The 20,974-nt window shown below is 41.2% G+C and overlaps 1 protein-coding gene across 8 annotated transcripts in view; it reads right to left on the bottom strand.

Annotated features, from left to right (window-relative positions):
- Positions 1-20,974, bottom strand: part of PAM (peptidylglycine alpha-amidating monooxygenase) — a 314,671-nt gene that overhangs the window by 88,852 nt on the left and 204,845 nt on the right. For all 8 annotated transcript variants that reach the window (XM_055565583.1, XM_055565617.1, XM_055565573.1 and 5 more), the window contains exons 7-8: positions 17,799-17,884; positions 15,684-15,767 (exon numbers count right to left, since the gene is read on the bottom strand). In XM_055565583.1, coding sequence (XP_055421558.1) covers positions 15,684-15,767; positions 17,799-17,884 — 170 coding nt within the window. The remainder of the gene's footprint in view (positions 1-15,683; positions 15,768-17,798; positions 17,885-20,974) is intronic.

Below are 20,974 nucleotides of genomic sequence, written 5' to 3'. Positions count from 1 at the left end.
AAAGAGGGACAGAAGAAGAATTCATTTAGAATGAGAAGAAATAAGGAGCAGGATGAAGGGTTTCCAAATTGGATGAAGAGGAGAGGAATGTTTCAGTTGGCAGAAAGAGGGAGGTGAGAAGGGTCTCTTCCAGGCCTACAGAAGGTTGGACTTTTATTTTTCTAACAGGATTATTTTGTAAATGTCATTAAAGCAATATTTGAATAGCTTTCATTAAATGTCTTTTTGGTAATGTACTTATTTAGGGTATCTCTTGCATTTTATAAGCAAGACCATCAACTACCATAAGAAAGGAATTAACAGAAAGCAGGAAATGGAATGTACAGATGCTAGCATTTCTGTCTCATGACTTCCATCTCTTACCAGAATTCCTGTAACACAGTAAACAAACATAGACATGCTGAGGCAATGAGGGGCCAGTAAGGGACAGGCCGTGGACACCAACCTGACTATTCATGGAGTGCGCGAAAAAATGCCTCGACTCTCCTAATTTTGGTGTGAGCCCATGGGCAAGTAACTTTATTTCTCCTCTTAATTTATTTTGGTTAAAAATGAAAGGTTATCTGGTATTAATTTAAATGAAATTAATTAGTGACTATGTACCCCTGACCTGCTTCAAAAAGGTGTTAATAATTATGGGTGATTAAAACAGCATGAGCTGCAAAGTGGTACATGAAGGCAAAGTATAGGCCTGTCTTGGAAACAACTAGAAAGTAAAGGCAAAATATGAAAGCTTGAATAGTATTAGGGAAATTTTTTTTCCTAAAAGACATCACTTAAGCTAAATATTACATTGTTCAACGTTACATTGCTTTAAAAAACACATTTTAAGGAATAAAGAACACTCCGAATACATTCTTTAAAAAGCAATAATACTGCAGGGCTTTCTGCATCTTCTTATAACCAAATGAATGAAAACGCAAGTCTTGAAACTTAATGACCATATTTAGGTATTAAAATAAACAGGTGTTCCACAGAATGAATGAGATGAATAAGGACCATTCGTCTTCCAAACTGAAGATGAATAACAAAATTGAAATTCAGGAAGCTAGAGAATCAGGGAGCTTACATTTATGTGATGAGACTAACAAAAGCCAAAAAAAAAATATTGCAGGAAAATAGACTTCGTCTGGATCATTTGAGAGGTATCGAATAGTCCTAAAATCATTCCTGTGACTCACAACAAGCTGCTTGAGTATAATGAAGGTTTCAGAAGAACATGAAGAACATCCTATTATAATTCTTCTGAAATCAGAGGGATTATCAAGCAACCTGGTATAGAATTATCCCTCCATAAGGGAAGTGGATTCCTTCATATATCAGAATGAGAAGGAATACATGAGATGAGGTGAACACTCCAGCCTCTACTCATATTTATTCTATTGGGCAAGGATGATTTGTGTGGAATTTCTAATTTGTAGTTTGTTAAAGTTCATGTCCTCTTTGTTCCTAGTGGTTCAAAGGACTTGAAGAAGGACTGACTCCATTATTTGTTTTATATAGTCAGGACATGAACTTTGACAAACTACAAATTAGAAATTCAACACAAATTAAATTCTTCTAGTTTTTAATACCACTGGACTAGTAGCTATACCACCTCAGGCAAGTCACTTAACCTTTCTGAGTACTGATTTCCATTTCTGTAAACTGGAGGGGCTGAGCTAGATGGAGACATCTCTTCCAGTCACACTTCTACCATCCCAAAGGCTCAGTCTCTGGTGTTAAAAGCAAATGTTTTAAAAATGAATTAGTACATCAGACATAAGATCTATGGTTTTTACCCTTAATGGAAGAAAGTGAAAGTCATGGTTTCCTTTTCCACAATGCCTTTCAGCCGTGTTCCAATCTCATCCCTTTTGAAAATGCCTAAGAGGCTATGGAATTTCATGCAGGTTGAACAGTACCTTCCTGCCAATCATTTATCTCTCACAGTTGGTCTCATGGTCTCTGCCATTCTCTTACTTTCTAGTCTCTGTCACCCCATATATTTCACTTAAAAATTTAAAGAAATGTAAAAAATGGAAGGATATAACGTTTTTTTTTCATTTTTTGAAAATGTTTATCTTGATTAAGTGTCAAGAAGGAACATTTGCATCCCTATATAGGAAGGGGTGTCTGCAAGAAAGTCATACGTGCACTCAAAGTGCCTTCTCTATATTACTAGAATAGCATCTTAAAATCCAAACACCAAATTTTGTGAAAATGTTAAGAATAAACATAAACTCTCCTTCAAATTTCTAAGTGAAATAAAAAAGTGGTAGAAAAACCAGACGGTAATTAAATGCATTTCCTTCTTTCAGAGCTCCCCTTTTCTTAAGAGAATTGAGATTTAATTATACTTATTGTGATAAATGCAAATTATTCTGCTCATGGCCCAAGCCTCAGGAGATTTCCCTGACATACCTGGAGTACAGGGGAGCGGGGGGGGGGAACAAAACCTAGAAGTAAATTTAATCCTCTAGGAAAATTTGAGACTCAGTTGTCAAACTGTAGTTTGCATAAAAGTCAACTGGGGAGCTCATTAAAATTTCAGAATGCTGAGCTCAGGGGTGTGCTGATAACACACTGGCCCTCTGAAAAAAATATACATGTGTGGGTAAATACACATTTATTATAATTTTTATTAACATAGAAGATGTGTAGGACACAACTTATAAAAATAATAAAATAAATAATACTATTTATCATAAATTCCATATAACCAGATGAATTTCACAGAATTATTTCCTTAATTTTTGCTGAACTTTTCTTAGCTCACCTATGGTTATAAATGATGAGTGAGTCCTTCAGATAAGAATGTTTGTTGATATCCTGCTTTATTGAAATGACAAAGAGATAGGCTCAAACTGCACTTGCTCATCAGCAAAGTGAGCAAAATCTTTGCAGTGTTGGATAGTAGTTTTTGAATTGAAAAAATATTTTGTAAAATATTTTGGCTATACACAATAATCTGCACTACTAACATAGTTTTCATTATTTTCTTAAATCTAAACAACCAACAAAATAATTTATGAAGCACTGATTTGTAGCGTTTGTCAATTTCAATGGTGTAAAATTTCCCACCATGACTGATTTCAAGCTATCAATGGAACATAACTGAATACTGGGCTGGGAAAAGATGAGCCATTCATGCACCATTCTATAGTATTTCCACCATACAGATCAATAGACATAAATACCAACCAGAGTGACCATAACAGTAAAATGTAGTAAGATAATTAGAGGTTGATGATCTTTGGGTATTTATTGCCTTTGTTTTTCATCACAGCTATACTTAACAATGGACTTCCTTGGTGGCTCAGCTGGTAAAGACTCCACCTACAATGCAGGAGACCTGGATTTGATTCCTGGGTCAGGAGGTTACCTGGAGAAGGGAAGGGTAACCCACTCCATTATTCTTGCCTGGAGGATCCCATGAACAGAGGAGCCTGTTGTGTCCAAGAGCCTGACACGGCTGAGCAACTAAGCACACATGCGCACTTAACAATGAGCTCACGAAACAGCTGAAGATTAACAACTGGCTCTTTCTGGTCAATATGAGACAGTTCCAGAACACAATTGCCAGTCCTCGACTTCTTGTGCATTTGATTCAGTAGGTCTGGTTGGAACTAAGAAGTTTCATTTTAAAAAGCACCCCAACGAGATTCTGGCACAAGCAGTCGACAGATAAGATTCTGAGAAATTCTGACACAGACTACTATGTACTTTAAGAAGTAATTCTATTAAGAACTTTTTGCTAATTCTAATTGTTTTAATGGAACATTAAAAAGAGTTCCTTGATTAAGTAAACACTGGGTAAAATGTTTCAACTATGAAAACATCTAGTGCAGGTTAGTGCCTTGGACTGCAAGGAAATCAAACCAGTCCATCCTAAAGGAAATCAGTCCTGAATATTCATTGGAAGGACTGATGCTGAAGCTGATGCTCCAATACTTTGGCCACCTGATACGAAGAACTGACACATTGGAAAAGACCCTCATTCTAGGAAAGACTGAAGGCAGGAGGAGAAGGGGACGACAGAGCGTGAGATGGTTGGATGGCATCACTGACTCGATGGATGTGAGTTTGAGCAAGCTCCAGGAGTTGGTGATGGACAGGGAAGCCGGGTATGCTGCAGTCCATGGAGTTGCGAAGAGTCGGACACAACTGAGTGAACTGAACTGAGTGCAGGTAAGGATATTCACCATGAACTGCTCATTCACTATGGACTGTAAATTGGAAAAATCCTTCTGTCGGGTAATTTGGTGGAATCTCTTAAGGTTTCGATACTCTATAACCCTAAAATCCCATTTCTAGAAATCTACCATGCAGTAGCAATCATGTTTTTCCAGTGGTCATGTATGGATGTGAGAGCTGGACTGTGAAGAAAGCTGAGCGCCAAAGAATTGATGATTTTGAACTGTGGTGTTGGAGAAGGCTCTTGAGGGTCCCTTGGACTGCAAGGAGATCCAACCAGTCCATTCTTAAGGAGATCAGCCCTGAGTGTTCTTTGGAAGGAGTGATGCTAAAGCTGAAACTGCAGTACTTTGGCCACCTCATGCAAAGAGTTGACTCATTGGAAAAGACTCTGATGCTGGGAGGGATTGGGGGCAGGAGGAGAAGGGGACGACAGAGGATGAGATGGCTGGATGGCATCACTGACTCGGACGTGAGTCTGAGTGAACTCCGGGAGTTGGTGATGGACAGGGAGGCCTGGTGTGCTGCGATCCATGGGGTTGCAAAGAGTTGGACACGACTGAGCGACTGAACTGAACTGACTGAAAACATTTCTAATGTTAAAGTTCAAAACTCAGAATTGCTTGTGATAACAGAAAACTCAGTACGTAAACGTCTTTAATGGGGAAAAGGATATAGAAATAACATATCCATCCAACAGAATATTAGGCAGTCACTATAAATAATGGAAGAACCTTACATGTGCTGCCGTAGAAATATGCCCAGGGTACATTGTTAAATTAAAAACAACAGCAGATGCAGATCCGTGGAGAGTGTGATCTGAATTTTGTCCAAAAAAGAAAAAAAGTGCAGATATACATATCTGTGGTTTCTGTGTGTATACAGAAACGTAAAAGGGATAAGCATACGGAAAACAGGCAGATATAAATAGCAGTTACATGGGGGTAGGGCTGGGGGGTAGAAAGGGAGATGGGGTTGAAGAAGGTATTGTAGATTTTTTTCTTTTTCATCTATATACCTTCTCTTCAATAGTTTTACTGAGATATAATTTACATACCTTACAGTTGACCCCTTTAAGTGTATAATTCAATGAATGGCTTTTTAGTATACAGATATGTGCAAATGTCATTTCATATTATATATATTTTTAAATAAGTATTGTGAGTGAGTTTTTACTTTTCTTTTTAATGGTCTTCTGTATTTTTCAAAAAATGAACAATAACGTTTGGGAGAGATTATTTTAATGACAAAATAAATATTCAGATATATCCAGGGTCCTTCAATTCTTGTTAGTCTTTTAACTAATTAAGGCTTCTTGCTCCCCTGGAAAGTAAGTAAAGTCGCTCAGTCGTTTCCGACTCTTTGTGACTCCATGGACTGTAGCTTGCCAGGCTCCTCTCTCCATGGGATTTTCCAGGCAAGAGTACTGGAGTGGGTTGCCATTTCCTTCTCCAGGGGATCTTCCTGACACAGGGATTGAACCAAGGTCTCTTGCATTGCAGGCAGATGCTTTACCATCTGAGCCACCAGGGAAATCCCCCTTTTTCCCCTACTGGAACTTTTTGCAATTCGGAGGCCTGAAAAGCTCTGGAAGCCTAAAGTTTTGCTGGCTAACGTTTGGTAGCAAAATGTGATCAGAACGAATGTGATGCTACTTATTACTTCTGTCTTTAACCCTCACAGTGTGACCACCTGAATACTGTGCTAAAGGAATCTTAGCATATTTGACTAGGGACAGGGTCTCCGACACCCAAAGGTGACATAATGTAATATATGATTTCTGTGCTTGAATATCTTTCAAAAAGGTTTAATGTTCTTAATTCCAAATGGCATGTTTCCCAAAGCATGTGAATGAAAGTCTGGGCCCCTACCTCAAAGAATATTCGAGAAACAGAAAATGGGAGGTGTGAAGGAAGAAAGGAGACTTGCTGAATGGCATGGGAATCCCAGGGTTGAGAGCGAAAAGGGAAACTGAGGTCAAGAGCACCCTTCCTGGAACCACGGGTGCTGCCGTTTCTGGAGTTGAACTTGGAAACATGGGCGCCCCGGGGAAAAAGATCACGTTGAGAACTAACCTCCTATATCCCATAAGGGATCAGGACTGCTGGAACGTGTGCATGTCAGGGTCCTATTTAGAGAAAGCCAGGCTGAATGCTAGAAAGGGGTCATCTCCGTCTCCTTCGGTATAGAGACAACAGTTTTCAGGCTTCTCCCTGGGGAGGGGAAGCTTTAATCATCCTCTCCCCATTCGGAATTTCAAGGGAGATTCTTACACATGGCAAGTCACCTGGAACTCTTGAAAATACGTGGGTTTAAATACCCTGAGCCACAGTATCCCTCACTTTGCAGGGGAGAGAGTAAAAGCAGGCATGGTGTGTCTCCCTGGAAAGCACGCAGGAGGAAGCTGCTTCAACAGATTGAGAGAGAAGACAGTGCAGGAAGCACAGGGAGCGGCCTTCCACCAGAGTCCCAGCAGTTCCGCAACCAGGAAACAGGAGTCGAGAGCATCTCAGTGCTTCCACTGAAGCCAGAGTAGCCTGCTTTCTACTCAGTTCAGTTCAGTCACTCAGTCGTGTCCAACTCTTTGCGACCCCATGGACTGCAGCACGCCAGGCCTCCCTGTCCATCACCAACTCCCAGAGTTTACTCAAACCCATGTCCACTGAGTTGGTGATGCCATCCAACCATCTCATCCTCTGTCGTCCCCTTCTCCTCCTGCCTTCAATCTTTCCCAGCATCAGGGTCTTTTCCAATGAGTCAGTTCTTCACATCAGGTGGCCAAAGTATTGGAGTTTCAGCTTCAGCATCAGTCCTTCCAATGAACATTCAGGACTGATTTCCTTTAGGATGGACTGGTGGGATCTCCTTACAGTTCAAGACTCTCAAGAGACTTCTCCAACACCACGGTTCAAATGCGTTCTACTGCAATGACATAATTTGAAGTGCAGCTGCCCTGCCACTGATCTATGCTCCGCCTTGTTCAAAAATGCATTAGCAAGGGATTTTTCCTGGACTCACAATTTCAAAGCTTTTTCCAACAGCTTGCCAGCAGTAGTTTTTTTGTTTTTTTTTTTAAATAAATATTTTTTATTTTATTTTATTTTTAAACCTGAAACACTGTATTAGTTTTGCCAAACATCAAAACGAATCCGCCACAGGTATACATTTGCTCCCCATCCTGAACCCTCCTCCCTCCTCCCTCCCCATTCCATCCCTCTGGGTCGTCCCAGTGCACCAGCCCCAAGCATCCAGAATCGTGCATCGAACCTGGACTGGCAACTCGTTTCATACATGATATTACACATGTTTCAATGCCATTCTCCCAAATCTTCCCACCCTCTCCCTCTCCCACAGAGTCCATAAGACTGTTCTATACATCAGTGTCTCTTTTGCTGTCTCGTACACAGAGTTATTGTTACCATCTTTCTAAATTCCATATATATGCGTTAGTATACTGTATTGGTGTTTTTCTTTCTGGCTTACTTCACTCTGTATAATAGGCTCCAGTTTCATCCACCTCATTAGAACTGATTCAAATGTGTTCTTTTTAATGGCTGAGTGGTACTCCATTGTGTATATGTACCACTGCTTTCTTATCCATTCATCTGCTGATGGACATCTAGGTTGCTTCCATGTCCTGGCTATTATAAACAGTGCTGCGATGAACATTGGGGTACACGTGTCTCTTTCCCTTCTGGTTTCCTCGGTGTGTATGCCCAGCAGTGGGTATGCTGGATCATAAGGCAGTTCTATTTCCAGTTTTTTAAGGAATCTCCACACTGTTCTCCATATTGGCTGTACTAGTTTGCATTCCCACCAACAGTGTAAGAGGGTTCCTTTTTCTCCGCACCCTCTCCAGCATTTATTGCTTGTAGACTTTTGGATCGCAGCCATTCTGACTGGTGTGAAATGGTATCTCATAGTGGTTTTGATTTGCATTTCTCTGATAATGAGTGATGTTGAGCATCTTTTCATGTGTTTGTTAGCCATCTGGATGTCTTCTTTGGAGAAATGTCTATTTAGTTCTTTGGCCCATTTTTTGATTGGGTCATTTATTTTTCTGGAGTTGAGCTGTAGGAGTTGCTTGTATATTTTTGAGATTAGTTGTTTGTCAGTTGCTTCATTTGCTATTATTTTCTCCCATTCTGAAGGCTGCGGCAGATAAGTGGCAGGAGTCACTGTGGGATCAGAATTCCTCCAGAGTCCTGTTTTCCCTTCTCCCTGCCACTGTCCCCTTTACCTCATGCTCACTCTGCTACTGCCTCAGCTGTGGTGAAAAGGAAGCCCCTGTGTGTGCACATACGTGAGTACGGAGTGTGCACTTCATGAATGCATGACCCATGTCTACTAACACCTATGTCTAATAACACCCACCTGTCTGGAATTAAGCTACGCAGAAAAGTGCAAGTGTTGGTTATGCTGCTGCTGCTGCTAAGTTGCTTCAGTCGTGTCCGACTCCGTGCGACCTCAGAGACGGCAGCCCACCAGGCTCCCCTATCCCTGGGATTCTCCAGGCAAGAACACTGGAGTGGGTTGCCATTTCCTTCTCCAATGCATGAAAGTGAAAAGTGAAAGTGAAGTCGCTCAGTCGCGTCTGACTCTTAGCGACCCCATGGACTGCAGCCTACCAGGCTCCCCCACCCATGGGATTTTCCAGCCAAGAGTACTGGAGTGGGGTGCCATTGTTGGTCATGCAGTCGTATCCAACTCTTTGCGACCCTATGGACTGTTCCATGCCAGGCTCCTTTGTCCATGGAATTCTTTATCAAGTATACTGGAGAGGGTAGCCATTCCCTTCTCCAGGGGATCTTCCCAACCCAGGGACTCAATCTGGGTCTCCTGCATTGCAGGTGGATTCTTTACCATTTGAGTCACCAGGGAAGCCACATGGCAACGGATCACAGCCAGGATGGAACAACACACAAGGGCAAGAAGAAATCAAATCTAAAGGCTACCAAGTCCAGGCACCGGTGTTTCCATGATTTTATTCAAAGAACGCCCTCTAAGGGTTTCAATTCAGAGTCTGTTTACTCTAAATTTACAATTATATAAAACTTCGCTGCCGAGATTCCACATTGTCAATTTAGAACGCAAGAGAAGGATGCCTAGAGGAGATCAATCTGGGAACACAGAATCTTTTTCTGAACGAGTTGTGGTCTTGTTTGCTTCTCACCCCCATCTCTTACTGCACTGACTGTACGGGCTCCAGGGATCACAGCTACTGTTTTATTTTCATTTGCCCCCACCGGATGAGAGCAGACTTTCGTTCTCATTCATCTTCGCCTCCATGCGCTGCTCTGTCTGAATTAAAACGAGTTGAAGCGGTAGCTTGACAGCTGAGGAAACTACATCAAATAGAAACAGACAGAAGAAGGCAAGAAGCCCAGTAACACGAAAAATCTGTATCTACTACTAAAATGTGGGAGGAAATTATTGTACAGTAGTTTATATCCAGAATGATAGCCCCAAATTATGATACCCACCGAAAGGATAAGAATAAACTAACATTTATTGCCAGTCTGCTCTGTGTTGGGCAGAGCATCAGGTACATAACATCTGCCACCTGTTTCACTTTCATGAGACCCATAATATATTTGGGAAAGATTTCTGTCCAAAATGTTTCAAGGTTATAGTATTTACAGTGTTAAAATCTTATTTTTCTGGAAAGCTTGGCTACCGAAAATGCTTTGTTCTGTAAGGGTTCCAGCTAGGATTTTGTGATTTTTATTAATATAACCTCAGAAATTTGGAGATGAAACTTCTCAGAGCTCACTCTTTTATAATGGAGCATTGAAAACAGGAGCCCTAGGCTTCATTACCCTCATTTAGAAAATAGGCATTAAACACTCACTCTAAAGAAAATGAACCTTTCTGCTGTGCTCCCAGGAAAATGCTAAAACCTAGGTGCACTGAGGGTTGTAAGGAAGAGGCAGAAACAAGCTCTGGATGTGTGTGTGTGTGTGTGTGTGTGTGTGTGGTCTCTATCCCTGATAATACCTGTCAATTTTCTTGTAGGCACCAAGCACTTAGGGACGAATAGTTTATAGCTTGGAAATTCTGCCAAGTCAAAGACAGTCAGAGCTTATGCACTTGGGAAGAAATTCTTGCCTCCTTTTTATATCAGCTCCAACTTGAGCTGGTCAGTGCAAGAGTTTTCTGATTTGAGAAATGAAGAGTTATTGTTGGAGACTAGTAAGCTAATGCCAGAAACTCTGCAAAGAAGAGGCCCAGGTCTTTTAAGATTCCCTTGGGCCAAAACATCTAGAAGAAAAGTGGCGAGTTTCTGCAACAATCTCAGGAGAATTTTCTCTGTTGGAATAAGACGTTATTTAGAAAAAATTTGGCAATGAAAAAACTAAAGAAAGAGGACCAGGAGGAATCTCTAGTTCCCGCTATTCTAATTTCCTTAAGGGCAGGGGACTCAGTCTTGTAGATTACCTCTGTACGGCTGAGCTCTGAACAACAAAAAAGGCTGTGGGGAGCAGGAAGCAGGGCCCAGCTAGGAAACCTCCGCTGGCACTGCGACAAACGTAAACACGGTTCTGCGTCTAAATATAACAAGAAATTTTGACACCCTGGAAGAGTAACCAACATATTCTCTATATTATGGGTGACTAGGACAAAAGGTGGCATTTAGAGGAATTTGTATCACCTTAAAGCCTGTTATAGAAACTATGAGAGCGGCTAACACCGAGGGCTTACCAGATAGCTTCAGTCAGAAGCTATGATCCCACTTTACAGACGAGGAAAGCAGAGAGGTTTAGAAACTCGGTGAGGATAATAAAAAGAGCAAGTGCCATTGCCAGGCCATCTGGACTTAGAGTTTGATCATGTAACCAAAGACTATGCTTATACTGGACATGCAGTTCTAATGGGGTTACATTCTGTTTTCTACAGAACATTACTTTCTAAAAAAAAAAGCTTCATTAAAATAAAAAACAAACTCATTCTGGCCTTCCAGAGTCCCATCCAGGCCCGCCCTGGCCTCCTAACGCCCCAATCTTTCTTCGTAAGGCTGGGGGCTTTGTCATGCACTCAAGCCCAGGATCCAAGTGAAAATCTGATCAGGTTACTGCTGGGAAGCACGCTGAGTGGTTTCAGAACAGTCCTAACAGGATCTGTGTGGTCCAGTCCCCACCTGTCAGCTCTCTCCTCATTTCTTGCCACCTGTCCCTTGGCATTTCACACTCCGGTAAGGCTGTTGCCAAGAGTTCCTGGTGGGCCTGAGGCTGCTCACCCCAAATCCATGCACACACTTTTACTCCATCTGGAACACGTCTCCTCCCAGCCCCCACCTGACTGTAGGCTCCCGATTACCATGTCAGTTCAGTTCAGTTCAGTTCAGTTGTTCAGTCATGTCCAACTCTTTGAGACCCATGGACCGAAGCACGCCAGGCCTCCCTGTCCACCACCAACTCCCAGAGTTTACTCAAATTCATGTCCACTGAGTCAGTGATGCCATCCAACCATCTTATTCTCTGTTGTCCCCTTCTCCTCCCACCTTCAATCTTTCTCAGCATCAGGGTCTTTTCCAATGAGTCAGCTCTTTGCATCAGGAGGCCAAAGTATTGGAGTTTCAGTTTCAGCATTAGCCCTTCCAATGAACACCGAGGACTGATCTCCTTTAGAATGGACTGGTTGGATCTCCTTGCAGTCCAAGGGACTCTCAAGAGTCTTCTCCAACACCACAGTTCAAAATCATCAATTCTTCAGCACTCAGCTTTCTTCACAGTCCAACTCTCACATCCATACATGACCACTGGAAAAACCATAGCCTTGACTAGATGGACCTTTGTTGTAAAGTAATGTCTCTGCTTTTTAATATGCTGTCTAGGTTGGTCATAACCTTCCTTCCAAGGAGCAAGCGTCTTTTAGTTTCATGGCTGCAGTCCCCATCTGCAGTGTGAATCCTTGCAAAGGCTCCATCTTCTAAGAAGGCTTTCCCAGACACTGTCCCCCTGCCCTCCCAGGCAGACCTGCCCGCTGGCCACCCCACAGCCCTGTGTCTGAGATGCATTTCTACTTCTGCCTAAAAACACCATGCTCCTGTGCTTGTCTCTCCTGTGAGAATGTACTAGACTCCTCTGAGCAAGAAGATTAGCACAGCCCGCACTAGCCCAGATCTGACGTAAGACTGGCGTGGCATCTAATAAAGTTGGGCCCTTTTAACTGTCGCTTTTACAGCTTCACATTCTGCTCTACTTCTAAAACAAAAAACCAAACCAAAACAAGTATTTCAGGCTATCCCACAGATCAATCTTTTCCCACTACTAGACATCCCAGTCCAAGACGCACCCAGCTGGCTTCAGGGTATGTTCTCCAATAAACATCAGAAGACATTTTACCTTCACTGTTGATGCATGATTAAAGAGACGTCTTAGGCTTCCCAAGTCTCTAAAACGTTCCTTGTGTAGAAAAATGCTCATACGCTTAAACCAAACATTTTCTCACTTTTCAGCAGAGTGCAGTGATTTCCTTGTGGTGCTAATCTGCTTTTGATTTATAATTTACATTCTAAAAAATATCATTAATAGTTTTAACATAAAGTTCGAATCTTCACTAAGATGATTACGTATATATGTACACATATATAGAACATATATAATTCATTTTTAATTATTAAAAGATATGATGCTATAATTCCACTTCTAGATTCATCTGGCAATAACTGTGAGATCACCATATGGAATCTTTTTAAAGTATAAGTCCCTTCTTATAGTTAATCCAGCACATAGAGATTCACTTTAACACTTTTTATCAGGAGGGTATGAGTAGACGTGTAGTGCACTAAATGGCAGGCACCTAACATAGTGCTTATATTAGGGGAATTTAAAAGCTGAAGAGAGTTATAACATTGTAAAGTGGAAAAAACATCACACAATCCTGTCTTTCAGCTTACTGACTGCTTCCTTTTATTCCCTGTTCCTTATAACCCTTGAAAACATACAAGCATATCTATGGCTTTATGTAGTCTGCATAAAAATTTATGAGTTGCTATTTTTGTTGTTATACCATTTATTTAATTAGTCTCCTATTAAGGGACTTTCGTTAACGTTCCAGGTTTTCATATCACTAGATAATGGTATATAAATAACTGTGGGTAGGTAGCTCCTTAGAAAACAAAACTAAAAAATTCCAACAAAACCCTTCCTTTAGTTGACGACAGAAGCCTAGAGCGAGATTTTAATGTTTTATATAAAATGTATATAATATGATAAAGCTGCCTTCCAAAACACTGCACTAATTCACAGAGCTCCCCGAACTGTAGCATATTCATCTAAACCCTGGCAGCCCTGGGTTTTATAATTCAATCTCCACTCATACTCAATTAAGTATAAATGCAAAATGCCCCCTTGTTGTTTTAGTGCGATTTGATATTTTCTCATGTTGTTTACTTCCTATTCTAAGCCATCCATGTATAGCTTAAGGCACAAGATGGTATCTAATGCTACTGAATGAATTACATGGGTGACATTTTTGGTTTACATTTCTATTACATTATTATAAGATCTATAAGTTATAGGATCAATCTTCCTCCCTCATATGTACTATTTCTTTGAAAAACGTTTCTCAGAAAAATGAAAAATGAAAAACTAGTATTAAAGTTTCCAGTCCCTTATAGTAAATAAAGATGGTCTATTTATAAATTAAACATCAGTACTTTTTCATGACCCCAAATTAAACATAAATTACAAAACAAAATTAATTCTTCATCAGTAATAAGTTAAATTATTACAGTAGTATGTTTTGAAAACTAGTATATGATGTATTTTCCCTTTGCTCTGGGGCTATCAGTGCAGTATCTATAAGGAAGAACTACGAAGCTAGGAGGAATTAGGTTGAAAGTCTAGGGTTCTACAGAGGATAGATTTGGGGGTTGGAGGCTGTAGGGTATGACCAGCTACTTTAGTTGTGGTGACTGGGGAAAGCCTTCCCCATTTCTTTGGGAAAATAACAGTCTTGTCAATGCTTTGGAAGTCAGCAGTCTTAGAATCAGCCTGTTCCCCTGATACCCACATGGCAAATTTTAGAGCAGATAATTTGTGTCTTTGTTCCTCAAACATGAACATTATTTATTCCTCTGTTTTCAACAAAACCTTGTCTCAGTGCTATAATTAACAACTTAAGATTTTAGGTTCTGTTCCAAAAATGGAAAGCTATTTATATACAACTCACAGCATACTTTAAATATAAAACAGGTTTTACTTGGAAGTTAGGCTCATGAGCTGGTTCATAGGAGCTTGTTTAATCGATAATACATCTGATGGCAATACTAATTATAATTTTCTTATTATATAAATTTATTCTTTCTAAAAATTTTAACTGAAGCATATAGATCCTTATCCAGAGGAAGACTGTATTTATTGTCCCAGCCCTGATGCTGAGAACCTGTGGACACCCTCACCAAGGGGTGCTCGCTCAGCAAAGGCCCTGGGGATGTTTCACAGGCAGACATGGACATGTACTTCTACACTTCGTTGATGGATAGAAAGCTAATGTATCTACAGAGCAGAATGTATTAGGTTAGTTAGTAGAAATACAGTGTTGAATTAGAGAACTCGAGAAAACACGTATGCCAGCAAGGCAAAGGGGAAGGCTGACATGCCAAGAAGACTGCTTAATGTTTGTACTCCTGTGAACACCAAAGTGTGAACCTGGAATGCAGCTGGAGCTGATTAAATGCAGCAGAAGGAGTGATAATTACGGTCTCGGGTGCCTTGGCAACACGGCCCCATCCTCATGTTAAAGATTCCATAGTAAGAAAAGGGGCACTTCAGCAAAGTGCCTAGTCATACGGGTAGATCAACAAGAGTCCCAGGCAATATTCAGAAGCTTCTGTGGAGGGGGAGGGGTCTGAACATCAGCACAGTTGACAACAGATAAGAGGCAAGTGTGGATTACAGACAGCACTGACGTGAACCCGCGTGTCGGAGAACTTCCCTGCCATCACGAAACCCGGTGAGTCTCCAGTGATTTGCTTCTAGGAATAGAAATTAATTACTAGTCTCTATTCGTTCTGATGCTGCTGCTTAGATGGAACCTCTTAATAGGAGACAGTGGATAAGATAAATACTCTGGAAAGGAAGAGAACCCTAAAGTCAGCGTAAGAGAAAGCACAGTAGGATGAATAAGAGAAAATGTGTGTAAGAGACTGTAACTTTCAAAAGAAAACTCATGTCTGGTGGCTCAAACGGTAAAGACTCTGCCTGCAATGCAGGAAACCTGGGTTGGGAAGAGACCCTGGAGAAGGAAATGGCAACCCACTCCACTATTCCAGCCTGGAGGTCCCCAGTCCACGGGGCGGCAAAGAGTCAAACACAACTGAGTGACTGACTAACACTTTTCACTTCAATAGCCCCGAATTCCAGGACACACAAGCAGCTGTTTCCTAGTGGGCAGAGGGTATAGTTAATTCTTCATTTTATTACATAGGTAATAGTTAGTGCATATAGTTTAAACAATATAGTAATGAAAGTTGAGTTTAGTTTCAACATTTCAAAACTTACCTCTAAAAGCACTAATATCCCCATAGTGTACTTGGAGTACAAAGTATTTGCTTCCAGTCTCTCCTCCAACTCTGAATCCAACACCTGAAGATTTTCAAAAGAAGATAAATTCGTATTTTAGAAATGGAACTCTAAGATACAGCTAATCAAAGGTTGCTGATCTATAAAATCCAAATGGAAAGAAAATAGTATGTAACATATGCAATTATATTAAAATAACAATAAACTAGCTGTTCAATGAAAATCTCTGATATAACCTATTATTTCTCCTCAAAATTTTGATGGAATTCTATTTGTAGTCTCTACTTCAGAACTAGAGTAATCACTATACTTTAAGAGGACAACTCATTCATTTTTCAAGAAACAGAACAAAGTAAAGAAAACGAAATTCTGTCCTTGTTGATTACATAACAGACACACATAAACCTATGCTTTCGCTTTGTTTCGTGTATACTTGTATCCATTTTTGGGCTTCCCTGGTAGCTCAGCCAGTAAAGAAACAGACTGCAGTGCAGGAGACCCCAGTTCGATTCCTAGGTTGGGAAGACCCCCTAGAGAAGGGAACAGCTACCCACTCCAGTGTTCTGGCCTGGAGAATTCCAAGGACAGAGAAGCCTGGTGGGCTACAGTCCATGGGGTCACAAAGAGTTGGACAGGACTGAGCGACTTTCACTTACTTACATATCCATTTTTACTTTGATTGAATACAGGAAATTAGACTTAAGATCATCTCAGGGGAATTGTTTTTTTCCCATGTGAAAACAGGTATCTGCAAAAATACCACTGAAGAAACCAACTACTTACTAGATTACAATGTCAATAAATTATTGGAATCTGAAGGGTTCCTAAGAGTCTTACTAGCAGAGTTTGCTAGTAAGCTAAAAAAAAAAAAAAAACAAAAAAAACTCGGCAGAGAAAATATTTACAGATGGAGGAAAAAATGTCTTACCTTCTCTGCTAATGTATCTTAAAAACATCAACAAATCTATGACAAACCTTCCTATTAGTTTATGAACTTGTTTGGTAGTGGCTGCCTGGAAAACAGAGAAGGCAATGGCACCCCACTCCAGTACTCTTGCCTGGAAAATCCCATGGACGGAGGAGCCTGGTGGGCTGCAGTCCATGGGGTCGCTAAGAGTCAGACACGACTGAGCGACTTCACTTTCCTTTTTCACTTTCATGCATTGGAGAGGGAAATGGCAACCCACTCCAGTATTCTTGCCTGGAGAATCCCAGGGATGGGGGAGCCTGGTGAGCTGCTGTCTATGGGGTCACACAGAGTCGGACACAACTGAAGCGACTTAGCAGTAGCAGCAGCAGCCTGAAAAAACACTAGAGAAGATTCTAGCACTCATTTGAAGTAAAGCAAAACAGACATCAAAATGTAGGGCTCCAGAGAGGCTCAAGGCTCAAGTCTTACATGACATGAGGAATTTAGGCAATATTTTGCACTAACTATAAATAGAAGGTAACTTTTAAAGCTGTCTAAAAAGATTAAAAAATTTAAAAATTAGTGCAGGCAGCAGTTAGGGAGGCACTGCAAGATGCTACCCTTCCATCCCTGAACCATGGCAGTCCTTCTGGTATCAGGACCGCACGTTCACTCTGATCCTAAGAGAGATCCCAGTAATAAAGGGGACTCTGGTCATTCTCTCACATCTTGGAAGCTACGAACAGTTTAGAGGGGAACTCAGAGAACCAGCTGAGGTTTGGCATCACATTAAATAGCCAGGCTCCAGAACTATTAAAGAAAAAAAATCTGTTTGTTGAAATGGCGATTTACTTAATTCCTGGCTCTCTTGGCTTGTGGAATGCTCCTGCTGTCAAGAACCAATGTGCCTCAGGCCAAAGGTGATTTGAGGTATACTCAGCTATTTTCTAATTCTATCTAAACTGTCGTGTGAGCAAATTACTTACCAAAGAGAGGCAGAGGAAGAATAACTACCTAAATGAAACCTATTCAATACAAAGCAGGTAGTAAGGGTACTTTTTTAGTGTGAAATTACAACCTAGAACATGGCCAACAGTTGTTGGAAAGAACATATAATAAAAAATACTTTGGAATAAAAAACTAAGCAGCTTAATATAAGACTATCCAAGAGGCCTCAGGTATACCTTTGGGGAGTCTCGTTGGGGGAGCATTTCTTGCCCAGGCATAGAGAATATTGGCTTTATCTGTACAGGTGCCTTCATCACAAAACCTGAAGAAGAAAATAAAGTAACTGTAAGTAAAGACTCAACTACTAAAATGCATAGATCTCTCCCCATGGGAGGGGCAGGAAGGGGAAGGTATTTGAAACTGAGGTCAAGAAAAGTACAATACAGCATCATTATACACCATCAATACACCATCATTATAGCCATATCAGCTTTAAGATCGTAATGAAGACTGGAGCAAAGAACAGTTTTATATGTGAAAACAAGCACATATAAAGGGAAATTTGTTTGTTAGTCGACCAAAATGAAACAATCCTGTGAGGCAGATAAATATATTCAGTATGTCCACCCTTGGAATGTACTCTACGTACTCAGGTAGAAAAGTAAGCATTACATGAAGAGTGTGTAAACCAAAGTTAGCACAGTGGAAATCTGGAACTGGACTAAAGCAACATACGCACTTCCCATTTGGGGATCAGTGTAATTAATAGGCCTTTGGCCACAGTAACCAACAGGACACAATGTCCACCCTTAGCAGGGGGAACAATGCAAGTACATCCCACTGACAGAGTTCTTGTGGCTTTTTCCAAAGTTTATGAATACTGGTTTTGCCATTTATAAATTGCTTCAAATCACTTAACCTTACAGATCCTCAGTTTTCTGTCTTGTGAAACAGGGATCGTTATACTTACCCCAGAATTGTTCTGTAAATCAAATGATACATAAATGAAAGCACTTCATAAACCTCAAAGCACTATACCAGGGTAATGCATCATTTAATAAAACCTTCACTTTATCTAAAGACACTGTTGAGAGACAGCGTTGCATGGTCAAAGAAGCACAGGCAGAAAGACGTACCTGGAGCTGAATCCCACAACCTCCCGGTACAAGGCACGTACCCAGGACACACGCATCAGCCCTCAAAGGCCCGGTTTCTGCATGGAAACCTCTCTGATGCGCTGTGGTGGTGATGCGTGTAAGACACCCAGCGCAGTGACCAGCACATTGGTATCTATCTGGGAGATCCAATTTCACAAATGGCAGGCTGTCTGACTCCAAACCACACATTTTTTCCCCATGACACGACACCTCTCTTTGGTTCCGTTATATAATTTGACTTGCTCAAAACACTGTTACATGATACTTTGATGTTGCTTTTATAGATGTGTGTCTTGAGAAACCAGCACCAAGCAAGGTCAGAGTCAGGAATCTAGGCAGATCCGAGGACTGTCAAGGACAAGGACGAGGAAAAAGACCGCTTCTTGGCTGGGAGGCTGGCTCACACAGGAGAAAAACTGCACTGCCTATGGCCTGGAAGGGAAGTGAAGGTTTCCTAAACAGGTTAGAAACTAAGCCTAGAATCCCAGAGAACACCCACGCCATCCTCAGCGGCTGAGATTCCTAACATGCTTCCTGCTTACAGCCAGACGTGGGGGCAGACGACAGGCAGGACGTGCAGACAAACTACCGTTGTCTCAATCAAGGCCACAGAGCCAGGAGGCCTCCATAAGGCTACGCTGAACAAACGTTCTTGCATCTCTAAATCAGGCTGCAGAAAGAAACTGGGTGACGTGCAGTGTAAAACACGTCCACCAGTGGTTTCTTACTGTTCACTGTCAAGAACAATATACGTATGATGAAGCAGCCTCAGCACGTGAGACGTGCATTGGAACAAGTGTCTGTGACAGCCTTGCGCCAACTGTGCTAAAAGGCCTGGGGTGTTGGATGGTACCCAAGAGCAGAATTTCCCTCCGTGGCCTCACGCTACAATATATTAAGAAATGAGATTGTCAGATGTGGTGTACTTGGTATTTCACTGCTGGGAGCTACTAAAGTTTAAAGATCTGCATGGCGATTTTCACAGCTTTCAAGAAAGGTCATAAATATGCAAGTGCCTAACATCCATGTGATGCCAGTCTCAGGTTAAACAAGATAATTATTTCCTCTGATAAGAAGTCAAGTCAGTGTACGACTAGAAAGAACTAGAATGAAATATACCAGAAAATACTGGTTTAGTAAAGTTTTCTAAGTGAAGTCAAAGTTTTCTAAGCTATGTGTTTGATTAAAGTCATTTGCTGGCATAAATTCTTTACACGCTTCCCCAAAATAACACCAGAATAAAAATTAAACATTGTAGCATAACACAGGAGGCTTTTATGATCTGGGCCCTTATTATATCACCAGGAAATAAAAAACAAACCCTTTTCAGTCATGCCAAGTTTCTGCCAGTTTCTAATCTCTCTCCCCCACTGTTCTCTCTTCTGGGAAAACCCCTTCCCCAACTCTCTGCCTGATAATCTTGTACTCATTTTCTTATTCAAGGTTCAATGAAACTATTCCTCCTCAAGGACACTTCCTCTGATGTGAATCCCGCCAACTTGCATTCTTTAAGGATAGCAAACCTCCTAAGTGTCAGCTTACTTATCTCCTCTCCAACTAGACTGTGTAGACTTTGAGGTTTTGCTCCTCTCTGTTACCCTGTACTCCCAGCACCTGCAGCCTTGCAAGGCATTTAGTAAATATTCACCAAATGTCTGGAGAAGTTCACTTTTAAGTCAATTTTTAACTTTTTATATACAAACACATAGATAATTGAATTGGCCTAAGTTTCATTGTATTGTCAAGTATAATATTTAAAAAATCTTTAGTTGAAAAGTTAACTAAAATATGAAAAAAAATTTTGAATTATCATCTGCCTGGTATTTTGTACCAAGCAGCTCATACTCTCACAAGAACATTCCAGGTAGGTTATACTTTACAGCTGAATAAGCTCAGAGAGTTTCAGATCAGATCAGATCAGTCGCTCAGTCATGTCCGACTCTTTGCGACCCCATGAATCGCAGCACGCCAGGCCTCCCTGTCCATCACCAACTCCCGGAGTTCACCCAAGCTCATGTCCATCGAGTCAGTGATGCCATCCAGCCATCTCATCCTCTGTCGTCTCCTTCTCCTCCTGCCCCCAATCCCTCCCAGCATCAGAGTCTTTTCCAATGAGTCAACTCTTCACATGAGGTGGCCAAAGTACTGCAGTTTCAGCTTTAGCATCATTCCTTCCAAAGAAATCCCAGGGCTGATCTCCTTCAGAATGGACTGGTTGGATCTCCTTGCAGTCCAAGGGACTCTCAAGAGTCTTC

This window comes from Bubalus kerabau, chromosome 1, assembly GCF_029407905.1.
Source record: "Bubalus kerabau isolate K-KA32 ecotype Philippines breed swamp buffalo chromosome 1, PCC_UOA_SB_1v2, whole genome shotgun sequence".
In the NCBI taxonomy this organism is placed as follows: domain Eukaryota; kingdom Metazoa; phylum Chordata; class Mammalia; order Artiodactyla; family Bovidae; genus Bubalus; species Bubalus kerabau.
Note: the sequence above shows the minus strand (reverse complement) of the source record. Positions and strands in the feature narration are given on the sequence as shown.